This window comes from Bubalus bubalis, chromosome 23 (genome assembly GCF_019923935.1).
Source record: "Bubalus bubalis isolate 160015118507 breed Murrah chromosome 23, NDDB_SH_1, whole genome shotgun sequence".
Classification (NCBI taxonomy): domain Eukaryota; kingdom Metazoa; phylum Chordata; class Mammalia; order Artiodactyla; family Bovidae; genus Bubalus; species Bubalus bubalis.
The window spans coordinates 35,734,411-35,746,871 of NC_059179.1; the positions used below are offsets into that span (position 1 = coordinate 35,734,411).

Here is a 12,461-nt window from a genome sequence, read left to right on the forward strand (position 1 = left end):
TCAGTCTCCTTACTGTTATAGCCTATGCATATTTTCTTGGTAGTATCTTTCTAGGAATCTCCCCCTTTCATCTAGGTTATCTGCTTTATTGACATACAGCTGCTCATAGTGTTCCCCTATAGTCTTTTTTCCTCGTCTTTATCAGTAGTATGTCTCATCTTTCATTACTGATTTTAATAATGCGTCTTCTTAAATTTCTTTGTTAGTCTAGCTAAAGCTTTGTTGATTTTGTTGCACATTGCAAAGAACAGTTTGTATTTAGCTTATTGATTTTCTTTATTCTTTTCCTACTCTGCATTTTATTTTATTTTTTTTCACTCTGATTTTTATTAATTTCCTTTCTTTTACATGCTTTCAGTTTACTTTTCTATTAATTTTTTAGTTTATTAAGGTGCAAAGTTAGGTTGATATGAGACCTTTTTTGTTTTTGAATGAAGGCTTTTACAATATAAATCTCTTTCTGAACAGTCTTTTGGCTGTATCTTGTAAGATTTTTGGTATGTTATGCTTTATTTTAGTTTACCTGAAAGTAATTTTTAAGTTTCCTATGATTGTTTTTGATCCATTTGTTACTTAGAATTGTGTAGCTTAATTTCCATAATTTGTGGTTTTTCCATAGATTTCTAATTTCATTCCATTGTAGTTAGAGAACATACTTTATATTACTTCAGTCCTTTTAAATTTATTGAGGTTTAAGACCTGAGGAGGATGAGTTTTTTATGTGTAATTGAGAATAAAGTATATTCTGTTGTTAAATGGATTTTTAAATTTATTTCTATTTGGTCCAATTGGTTTATAGCATTTTCTAAGTCTTCTAATCCCTCGCTGATCATCTGTCTAGTTCTTTTATTCACTATTGAAAGTGAAGTATTGAAGTCTCCAACTATTTTTAGAGTTGAATTCTTTATTTCTATTTTAATTTCTGGCAGTGATTGCTCCATGTAGTTTTAAGGCTCTGTTGTTAGATGCATGTATGTTTACAATTTTTATATCTTATTGATGGATTGTCCTCTTTATCATTATAAAATGTCCCTCTTCATCTCTGGTAACATTTTAAAAGCCATCCCAACTTTCTTGTGGTTGCTGTTTGTATGTAAATATTTACATGTATCTCCTATAAAGGATACATAGTTAGCTCTTTGTCTTTCATCTAGTCTGTCTTTTCTGCCTTTTGATTGAATCATTTGATCTATTCACATTTAATGTTATTTTTTTATGTAATTGGATTTATGTTATTTTTCCCCTGTATATGATGAATGTGGTTCTTCCACTTTTCATGTATTTATTTAGCAGTAAGTAAATATTTTATAATATCACATTTTAATTTTTAATAACTTTTTCATTATATTTTATGAACTATATTCTTAGTGGTTACTCCAGGGTTTTCTTTATATATCTTAACTTATTAAGATATGCTTCATTTATGCTAACATAATTCCAATGAGATAAAATGATATTACTTTTATAGGTCTAATTTCTTTCTTCTCTTTTTGTGGTATCATCATATATATTACATCGATATATGTTGCAAACCAAAGAGTACATTTTACAGTTATCACTTTATATAATTTCATGTCTTTTAAAGAATCTGAGGGAAAAAAGGAGGATGAGTATTTACTTTTAGCTTTCGTTAATCTTTGTATTTACCGTTTCTAGTTTTCTTCATTTGTTCCTGTGAATCTGTGTTAGCCATCCAGTAATACCACATTATATCCTTAGACCAATAGAGATTTTTTTTTTCCCATGCACTTCCTCTGTGCTGTTATTGGGAAGTACTTTCAATTTTATGTTTTATAGGCCCAATAATACCCTTATATCATTTAAAATGCAACCTGTAAAAATCAGGTAAAAGAAGAAAGGAGACAAAATACATGTTTTTACCTTCTTTTATAAATGACAGTTATTGGTGCTCTTTGTTTTATTTTGTGGAGTTAAATTACTGTCTGGTATCATATGCCTTCTCCTTCAAGAGCTTGCTTTAGTATTTCTTGTAAGGTATATCTCCTGGCAGTGAATTCTCTCAATTTTTGTTCATCTGTGAATGTTCTGCTTTAATTTTTGAGAAGTGGTTTTGTTGGTAGAAAATTTTTGGTTGATTATGTGTTCTTTTTTTGAGAACTTTGAATATATTATTCTAATGCCTACTGACCTCCGTTTTTCTTGATTAAAAGTTAGTTATTAATCTTATTGGGATTTTTGTAAGTGAGAAGTAATATTTTCTCCTGCTGCTTTCAAGATTTTCTACTTGTCTTTGCCTTTCATCACTTTTATTATAATGTATTTGTCAATCTCTTCATATGTATTGTAGTTAAAGTTCATTAGGCGTCTTGGTTCAGTTCTGTTGCTCAGTTGTGTGTGACTCTGTGACCCCATGGACTGCAGCACGTCTGGCTTCCCTGTCCATCACCACCTCCCAGAGCTTCCTCAGACTCATGTCCATTGAGTCGGTGATGCCATCCAACCATCTCATCCTCTGTCATCCCCTTCTCCTCCTGCCTTCAATCTTTCCCAGCATCAGGGTCTTTTCAAATGAGTCAGTTCTTCTCATCAGGTGGCCAAAGTATTGGAGTTTCAGCTTCAGCATCAGTCCTTCCGGTGAATATTCAGGCTTATTGGATGTGTAGATTAATATTTTTATCAAATTTGGTGACTTTTAAGGAATTATTTCTTCAAGTAAATTTTAGCCTTCGTCTCTTTCCTATCCCCCCGACATTCCCATTACGTATAGATTGGCTCTTTTCATGGTTTCCCACTGAGGCTTTGTTCATTTTTCTTCATTTTATTTTCTCTGTCCTTCAGCTGACATGGTTTCTATTGATCTCTCTTCACATTTTCTAATTCTTCTGACAGTTCAGATTAACTGTTGAATCTCTCTCTGTAGTATATTTTCATTTCAGTTTTTGTAATGCTTTTTTCCCCCCAGTGTTTGTAGAATTCTGTTTACTTTTTGTTTTTTTTAGCCACACTGCATGGCATGCAGGAACTTAGTTTCCCAACCAGGGATTGAACCTGTGCCTCCTGCAGTGAAAGTATGGGGCCTTAACCATTGGACCATCAGGGAAGTCCTTCATTTCAGTTATTGTTCTATTTTTATCGCTTCCATTAGTTATTTTTTATAATTTTTATATTTTTTGATATTTTCTTTTTGATGAGACTGTAATCTAGTAATACCCACCTTTACTTCCTTAAACTTGGTTTTCTCAGTTTTTTTGCTTTTGTTTTGAATACTTTTATTGTCTTGTAACTGTTCTTTTACTCAAATTCTTAGGGTGTTGGTTCTCATTTTTATTATCTCCCTCTCTTTTTCTTGACTCTCCTTTATGTGGCTTATAATTATTCATTTTGAGGTTTAATTCAGTAAGCGTTGTTGGTTTTTTTCTGTATCAAGGATTTGCAGACCAAGGTCTGATGGCCAAACCTGTTGATTGCCTATTTTTATGAATATAATTTTACTGGATTATAGCTATTATCAATTGTCTGTGTATTGTATGTGATTACTTTTGCACTACAAAGGCAGCAATGGTAGTTGTGAAGAGATTCCATGGTCTGCAGAGCCTGACATACTTGTGTGACCTGAGTTGAAGAAATATTTCAAGAGGCCATTTAAAACTGCTTTTGCAAGCTGCATGAGGCTTTTCTTATTTACAGAGCAGGTTTTAATACTGTTGTTTAATGTTGAGGTTTCTCTACCATATAGACAATGTAAATTTCAACCCAACCCATCTGACTGGCACAGGCTATCATAAGTGACTTTTGTCTTCTATGCAATATGCCAGTGGACTTAATGTTCTTTTCTGCTTCTTTGGGCTTTGATGTATTTTAGTACCTTTTACTGGAGAAGGCAATGGCACCCCACTCCAGTACTCTTGCCTGGAAAATCCCATGCATGGAGGAGCCTGGTAGGCTGCAGTCCATGGGGTCGCTAAGAGTCGGACATGACTGAGCAACTTCACTTTCACTTTTTACTTCCATGCATTGGAGAAGGAAATGGCAATCCACTCCAGTGTTCTTGCCTGGAGAATCCCAGGGACGGGGAGCCTGGTGGGCTGCCGTCTATGGGGTCGCACAGAATTGGACACGACTGAAGTGACTTAGCAGCAGCAGCAGCAGTACCTTTTACACAGAGAGAGGCTACACTTGAAGGCTTTAAGCATTATAAATATGGTTCAGGTTATCTCTTAAGTATGCCAGAGATTATATCTCCTGGTCCTCTAGGTTTTGAAACCCAAACCCACTAGCTCTTGCTTGTCTAGTCCCATGTATAGTAAAGTTCTGTCACTAGCTCAAGCTTCTCTTTAACATTCTTCTTTTGAATCCCAGTTTTATTTTTAGCAATGATAATTCCCTTTTCTTTTAAAGGGCTATGTTTTGAAAAAAAAGTTTTGGGTAAATTTTAGTCTTGACTTTCTGTGTGTATTTTTTTGAGTTTTATTGAGAATGCCAAGCATATATTTTTTAATGTCTTACATCTGTTTTAGAGAACACATATTTTTCAAAACTATGTATTTTATTTGCATATCAAATGTATTTTTCATTATGTTCTGTTTTGAGTTTTTTTCTGTTTGTATGTATATATGTGAAGAGCCATCTGGACTAGTTTTAAAATTTAAACAAAACAATATGGATGACTTCTCTTTAGTTTCACTCATGTTACAGAACCAAATTGTTACTAGAACTGTTCAAGTAACAGTGAATCCTGGAAGAACTGTTAGGTACAAGCTTACATTACCCTTTGATCCAACAAGCCGATGGTAGTGGAAAATAGAGCATCGTCCTAGGTTTCGTGGTGTGTCCTTTTCCTGTATGTTTGATACAGTCGTTACTCCTGGGTCCTGCTCTCTATCACATGCCTTCTTTGCCATACTAGTTACAAACTGCAAGAATGACCATATATATTTTTTTTTCTGGAAATTTTGCAGCAGTTAGGTCTAAATTATATCAGCCTTCTGTATGGTATATTCATTACTTGGAACCTTAGACTTTGCCATATCACATTCTAGCAGCAGTATGGAGGCTACCAATGATATGCTTCTTGATTGCACCATAACCCAGAGCTGCCTTCAGAACTTCTCACTTTTAGGAAGGTTACAGTTGAGTGGCATTATGCCAGAAGTCCTCCTTTAATTCCAAGAGATATAGTAGGTTTCTACTTTCTAGTTTTATTTATGTAGTTGTCATCCAACATCTGTTGGATCATGGAAAAAGCAAGAGAATTCCAGGGAAACATCTACTTCTGCTTCATTGACCACACTAAAGCCTTTGACTGTATGGGTCACAACAAACTGTGGAAAATTCTTAGAGCGATGGGAATACCAGACCACCTTACCTGCCTCCTAGAAACACATATGCCAGTCAAGAAGCAACGGTTAGAACCAGATAAACAACAGACTGGATCCAAATTGGGAAAGGGTTATGTCAAGGCTGTATATTGTCACTCTGCGTATTTAACTTATTATTGCAAAATGCCGTACTGGATGAAGCACAAGCTGAAATCAAGATTGCTGGGAGTAATATCAATAACCTCAGATAATATGCAGATGACAGCACTCTTATGGCAGAAACTGAGGAGGAATGAAAAAACCTCTCGATAAAAGAGGAGGGTGAAAAAACTGGTTTAAAACTCAACATTCAAAAAACTAAGATCATGGCATTTGATCCCATCACTTCATGGCAAAAGATGAAAAAACAATGGAAACAGTGACAAACTTTATTTTCTTGGGCTCCAAAATCACTACAGATGGTGACTGTAGCTATGAAATTAACAGATGCTTGCTCTTTGGGAGAAAAACTATGTCAAACCCAGACAGTGTATTAAAAAGCAGAGACATCACTTTGCCAATAAGAGTCCGTCTAGTCAAACCTATGGTTTTCCAGTGGTCATGTATGGATGTGAGATTTGGACTATAAAGAAAGCTGAGCTCTGAAGAACTGATGCTTTTGAACTGTGGTGTTGGAGAAGACTCTTGAAAGTCCCTTGGACTGCAAGGAGTTCCAACCAGTTAATCCTAAAGGAAATCAGTCCTGAGTATTCGTTGGAAGGACTCATGCTGAAGCGGAAGCTCCAATACTTTGGCCGCCTAATGTGAAGAGCCAAATCATTAGAAAAGACCCTGATGCTGTGAAAGACTGAAGCCAGGATAAGAAGCGGATGACAGAGGATGAGATGGTTGGATGGCCATCACCAAGTCTACAGACATGAGTTTGAGCAAGCTCCAGGAAATGATGAAGGACAGGGAAGCCTGGTGTGCTGCAGTCCATGGTGTCACAGAGAGTAGGGCACGACTGAGAGACTGAACAGCTACAACAACAGCAACATCATACTACAATTCCTGTTGTTGCTGGCAAGTTTTCTTATTATTTCATTGGTAATCTCTGAGGAGGATATTAGATGAGATTACTAAATTTAGTAATTTTATTCAGAAGTTAAGGCATTTATGTTTCTGATGAAAAAAATGTAGCCAGGGGTTTCATAAAAATACTTGTAGTAACCTATCTCTTATTCTGACTTTTTCAGATAATACTTTACATGTAGTAAGAACTCAATAACTTTTGTTTTTAACCTGAGTGAATCAACCCTAGTGGCCTTACATAAAATTTTCTATAAAAAATGACTTAAAAATTTAAGCACAATTTTAAAAAATTAAAGTTCTTATCATTATTTTTTCTTATTATAATAGTAATATGAATTTATAGTAGAAAATTGATGATGTAGAAAAATCTTACTAAAGATAACCACCATTTTCCATGGGCATATTTATACATTTCAAAACATAAGTGTGGTAATTCTAGATATGGGTCAGAAAGATCCCCTGGAGAAGGGTTGGCTACTGAATCCAGTATTCTTGGGCTTCCCTTGTGGCTCAACTGGTACAGAATCCGCCTGCAATGCAGGAGACCTGGGTTTGGTCCCTGGGTTGGGAAGATCCCCTGGAGAAGGGAAAGGCTACCCACTCCAGTATTCTTGCCTGGAGAATTCCATGGACTGTATAGTCCAAGGGGTCACAAAGAGTCAGACATAACTGAGCAACTTTCACGTCACTTCACTTAGATACAATGTTTGATTTCTTATTTTACTTAATTTATTATGAATGGTTTTCTTGTTATTAAATTTTCTCCAAGCTGTTTTATAATATAAAGTTTGAAAACTATATTGTAATTCTCTCAGTTTTATTAGGAGTAAGATTATTGTCCCATTTTTCCCTGATGGCTGCATGCCATTTTTATACTATGTTACATATATTAGAATTATGCCTCTGAAAATTTCTGTAAGATATACGTATTTATTTTTTTACTCTTTTTCTTTACCCTTTGATGTTAACTCATGTTGATGACCTAGTCTCTTGGGATTTCCCTCTTACTTTCAAATTTTCTATATAGAGTATGTATGAAATTTAATATCTGATCTTTGATTCATACATCCTGATTGTGTGTTTATTGCTGCTACTGATGAGATGTGTTGCTTAATCCCAGCTTCTTGATCTTGGAAACAATCCTGAGACTAGTACCTTCTATACAAAACTGTTGTGAGGATTAAATTACGTAATTCATGTATACCACTTGATATTCTATCTTGCAGTGGGGTAGTAGTTACAATATTTAAGAAAACTGATGCAGTATGTGAACTGACAAAGCAGAATAGATAACAGCACAGACTATTGCAGTCGATTTAATAATAGTGGCTTTACTGGTTTGAGGTAAGGGCGCTAATTAAATGCATAGTCGTAATAATGATGAAAATGATGATGATGTTTCTACAAAAAGTTACCAAAGTTAATATTATGCCCCCAATAGACAATAAACAGGAGCTTTCATATATAAATTTTACTTCTCATCTGAAATTTTAAAATTCTATTGTAATATTAATATGAAAATATATTAGATCTGATATCAAGATATAAAATATCTCATGCTTCAAATTTCTTTGTTTTAGTTCACATTTCAAGTAAAATTTCTAGTAAGCCTTGAAGCTTTTTTTGCCCAAGAAGATAAACATTTATCCAAATTAATTTAAAAGTACTATGTTAAATTTTACACTGATGTATTTTCTTGAAGTAAGGCCTTAGCATCACACAGTTTTCTGTGTTTACTGATCCTTTTTTATTATACCTAAGGACAGTTGATACATTTTAGCATCTTTATCAGAGCTATGTTATTTATTGTTGTGTTAACTTAATAGACATAACAGTCACATGCATCTTTAAGGAGTATGTTAAAATGTATTCCCTCCTGGTGGCTCAGATGGTAAAGAATCTGGGTGCAGTTTGGGAGACCCAGGTTTGATCCCTGGTTTGGGAAGATCTCCTGGAGAAGAGAATGGCTACCTACTCCATTATTCTAGAGAATTCCATGGACAGAGGAGCCTGGTGGGCTACAGTTCCTGGGGTTGAAAAGAGTCAAATGACTGAGCAAATAACAGTTTGACTTTCCATTCTCTCCTTAGCTATAACTTTTATGTTTCACTTGAATTTTTAGCTGTTACGTTTTACAGATCGTAGGCAAAATTTGTCCCATGTTAATATTTTGAGACGTATATTAAAAAAAAAAAAAGAAAAAACACTTGGGAAATGCCATTTGTACTTTGCTGTCATTCAGATTTGTAAAATAAATTCTTTATGGCAGTTATACTTGATATTGTTATGTAGATATTATCAACCTTTTTTTTTTTTTTTTTTACTGTTTTCTTTAGCTTGCCAGTGTAATGGACACAGCACTTGCATCAATAATAATGTATGCGAACAGTGTAAAAATCTTACCACAGGGAAGCAGTGTCAAGACTGCATGCCAGGTTATTATGGAGATCCAACCAATGGAGGACAGTGTACAGGTAATTATTTTTTCTTTCACTTCAATGTAGTTTTACTATAGGAAAGAAAATTAAGAAAGATGAGCCCCTTGTGGAAATTATATTTTATTAAAGAAGTTTTTTTCATTGAGCATTTTTGGAAGATAATATATATTTATTGAGGACTATGAACTATAAAAATTCTGTGATATACTTGCTTTAAGAAACTCCTACTTTTTCTTATTTGAAAATGAATACATATTTGCAATAGGAAACAGCAGATGCAGACAAATTAAATTTAGAAATTATGTGTCATCTCAGTATTCTGAAAAAATCACTGCTTATAACTTATTTTTAATAATAGTAAGTGATCACTTTACATTTTAATTTAGAAATAAGAAATAAAGATTTTGTGTATTCCTTATATCTGGTAAGTTTTTGTTTGTTTTTGACAAGGTGATATAGCATAAGGTTTAAGACAATGGGTTTGGAATCAGTCGTTGGCTGAAATTCCAGCTATGCCACTGTTTAAATGTATGGCTTTGGTTAATTCACTTAACCTTAGAGAGTGCTTCATTTTTCTCATATGTAAAAGTGAAATGATAATACTTCATTGGATTGTTGTAAAGATCAAGTGAGATCATGTGTAATGGAGGCACATGTAATAGGAATTAAAGTACATTACAAGAGCATTGTAAGTGCTAACTATTACCATCTCAGGTTTTTGATCCTGAAATCCTTTTATTTGTTTTCTTTCTCTGTCTTGCTACTTTTTTCTTCTTATTTTTAAAAAAAGAAATTTTGGTTTTTCTTTAAAAAAATTTCTTTTAAGTTGTAATTTTTCAATAACTTTCTTCATTTCTAAGTTGGTCCTTGTTCCTTAAATTTTTACTCTACTTTTTCTAAATGAAGAGTGTCTGAATAGCACTCACAGAAAAGCTGTGGTAAGATGTGGAATCTTTAGAGAGAATTGGGCCTGGGGCTGATCTAGACAAAAATTTTAATACTACCTGCATTTTAAAACCACCTGGAAAGCTTTTTTAAAAATATGGATGTATAGGCCACTCCCTAAAATAATTAAATCAATCTGTTAGTTTAGGTCCTAGGGTGATTCTTGGTTCTTTAAGTCTGCCCAAACGACTCAAGTTTACACTCAGAGTTGAGAAAGACAGAATGATGAGCTATGTGCTAGAGTCAATGAAACTGGTGGTAGCAGGTTTCCATTCATTTCTGCTGAATGGAAATTTTGCTCTGCCCTGATTGAGGCTCTAACACATGAATTGGTTGACACTTGCATTTTCTGTGCTTGAGGTACTGTACTCATAGCTTATATTCATTGTCTCATTTCAAGACAACTGTAAGGGAGGAATCACAATTGCTTCCATTTTAGGTACAGCCAAATATACAAAGAAGTTAAATAAAATGCTCAAGATTATACTGCTACTAACAGGCAAGAAATATCTGATTCTTAGACCTAACTCTTGACTATCAATGCAGAAGTAGTGTTAATGTGAACAGGGAGGATCCAGGAACCCTTAGCCAAAAGCCACAGCTTAGTGCTGTGTTCAATGTGTAAAGAAACTGCAGGAGATATCTGTACAATGGAATCCAAAAAATTCAGAGCTTGTCTATTATAATCATAGTATTATATTTTGTTATTTTATGTTTGTTAAGTAAAAAGAACCATACTGTTTCCCAAAGCTTTTTACTACTAAATTTTCTTTAGCCAAAAATTTCACTGGACAAAAAATGTATTTCAGATAGATTAGATAGATAATGATTATTTATAGGGCTTCCCAGGTGGTGCTGCTGATAGATTCTGCCTGCCAATGCAGGAAACACAGATTTGATCCCTGGTTTGGGAAGATCCCAGGAGTAAGAAATGGAAACCCACTCTAGTATTCTTGACGGGAAAATTCCATGGACAGCAAAGAGTCAGACATGACTGAGCTACTGAGCACAGACACACACATACACACACACATGCACACACACACACCTATAAATGCTTTGTTTCCATGACTTTAAGGAAAAAAACCATCTCTGGGTTTGGTTTTTTTTTTACATTGCAATTTTTATGTGTTTGTAACCTTTCAAATATTTATATATAATTGTTTTAATTTACTTTTATAAAAGTTACTTTATTTATGCTTTCCAAATTATTTTAATGCCTATATAATAGTGCATGGGGATTTTGTGAAGTAATTCACTTAATATTTTTCTGTTATTTATATATTGCTTCCATCCATAACCCCATTTTTATAGGGTTTTTCTTAAATTGGGGTCAAATTCACATAGCATAATATTAACCATTTTGGGTTACAATTCAGTGGCATTTAGTACCTTCATAATATTGTGTGACCATCAGCTCCATCAAGTTTCAAAATTTTTTCATCACTCCAGAAGAAAATACCATATTTATTAAGCAGTTATCCCAAGCCCCTGGCAATCACATATCTGCTTTCTTTATGTATTTACTTGTTCTGAATATTTCATATAAATGGTATTATAAAATGTGTGACTTTGTGCCTGGCTTCTTTTACTTAGCCATAATATTTTTAATATTAATTCTTGTTGTAGTATCTATCAGTACTTCATTCCTTTTTACTGATGAATATTATTCCATTGTATACATGTATCGCAGTAGTTTTACCCATTTATTTATTGATGCACATTGCTTTTTTCCACCTTTTTTGGCTCTTGTGAATACTGCTACTGAGAACATTACTGCACATGTTTTTGGGGGGGATTTCAAGTTTTTGGTTATTTTATGTAGCAACTAGAAGAGGAATTGCTGGGCCATTTGGTAATTTTATGTTTAACCTTTTGGGGAACTGCCAAGTTCTTCAAATTGTTTTCCATGGGGGCTGCATGATTTCACATTCCCATCAGTACTGTGGATCATTCCAGTTTCTCTATGTTCTTGCCAACACTTGTTATTTTACATTTTTTAAAAGCTTCTAGCTGGGGTGATAGGTGTAGAAATATTTCTCATTGTCATTTTGATTTGTATTTTCCTCATGACTAGTGATGAAGTTGTTGGCCATTGTATATAGTCTTTGGAGAAATGTCTATTCAAGTTCTTGAGCATTTAAAAAATAATTTTTAAAATTGTGGTATGTACGTAACATAAAATTTTCCTTAAAAGAGTGTGTAGTTCAGTTGCATTAAGTGCATTCACCTTGCTGTGCATTCATCATTACCATTCATCTTGAAAGTTTTTTCATCTTTCAAAGCTAAAACTATATAACCATGAAATAATAAATCTTCATTCCTCAGCACCAGCCCCTGGCAACCACTCTTTTACTTTCTGTCACTTTGAATATGGTTAGTCTAGATACCTCAGATAAGTGGAATTTTCAGAATTTGTCCTTGAGTGATTGGCTTGTTTCAGTTAGCATGACGTCTTCAAGGTTCTTTCATGTTTTAACATATGTCAGAATATCCTTCCTTTTTATTGCTGAATATTCTGTTGTATATGTATACTACATTTTTTTGATCCATTCATCTGTTGAATACTTGAGTTGCTTACATCTTTTGACTATTATAAGTAATATTGCGATGAATATGGGTGTACAGATATTTGTTCTTTTATTTTCTGGTCTCTTCATGTGCCTGTTTCACACTTGTATGTCTTTGGAGAAATGTCTATTCAAGCTCTTTGTTCACTTTTTATTTG

General features: G+C 33.9%; 1 protein-coding gene across 5 annotated transcripts in view; it reads left to right on the forward strand.

Annotated features, from left to right (window-relative positions):
* Nucleotides 1-12,461, forward strand: part of ATRNL1 (attractin like 1) — an 802,632-nt gene that overhangs the window by 206,238 nt on the left and 583,933 nt on the right. For all 5 annotated transcript variants that reach the window (XM_025273995.3, XM_025273996.3, XM_044935104.2 and 2 more), the window contains exon 19: nt 8,687-8,824. In XM_025273995.3, coding sequence (XP_025129780.3) covers nt 8,687-8,824 — 138 coding nt within the window. The remainder of the gene's footprint in view (nt 1-8,686; nt 8,825-12,461) is intronic.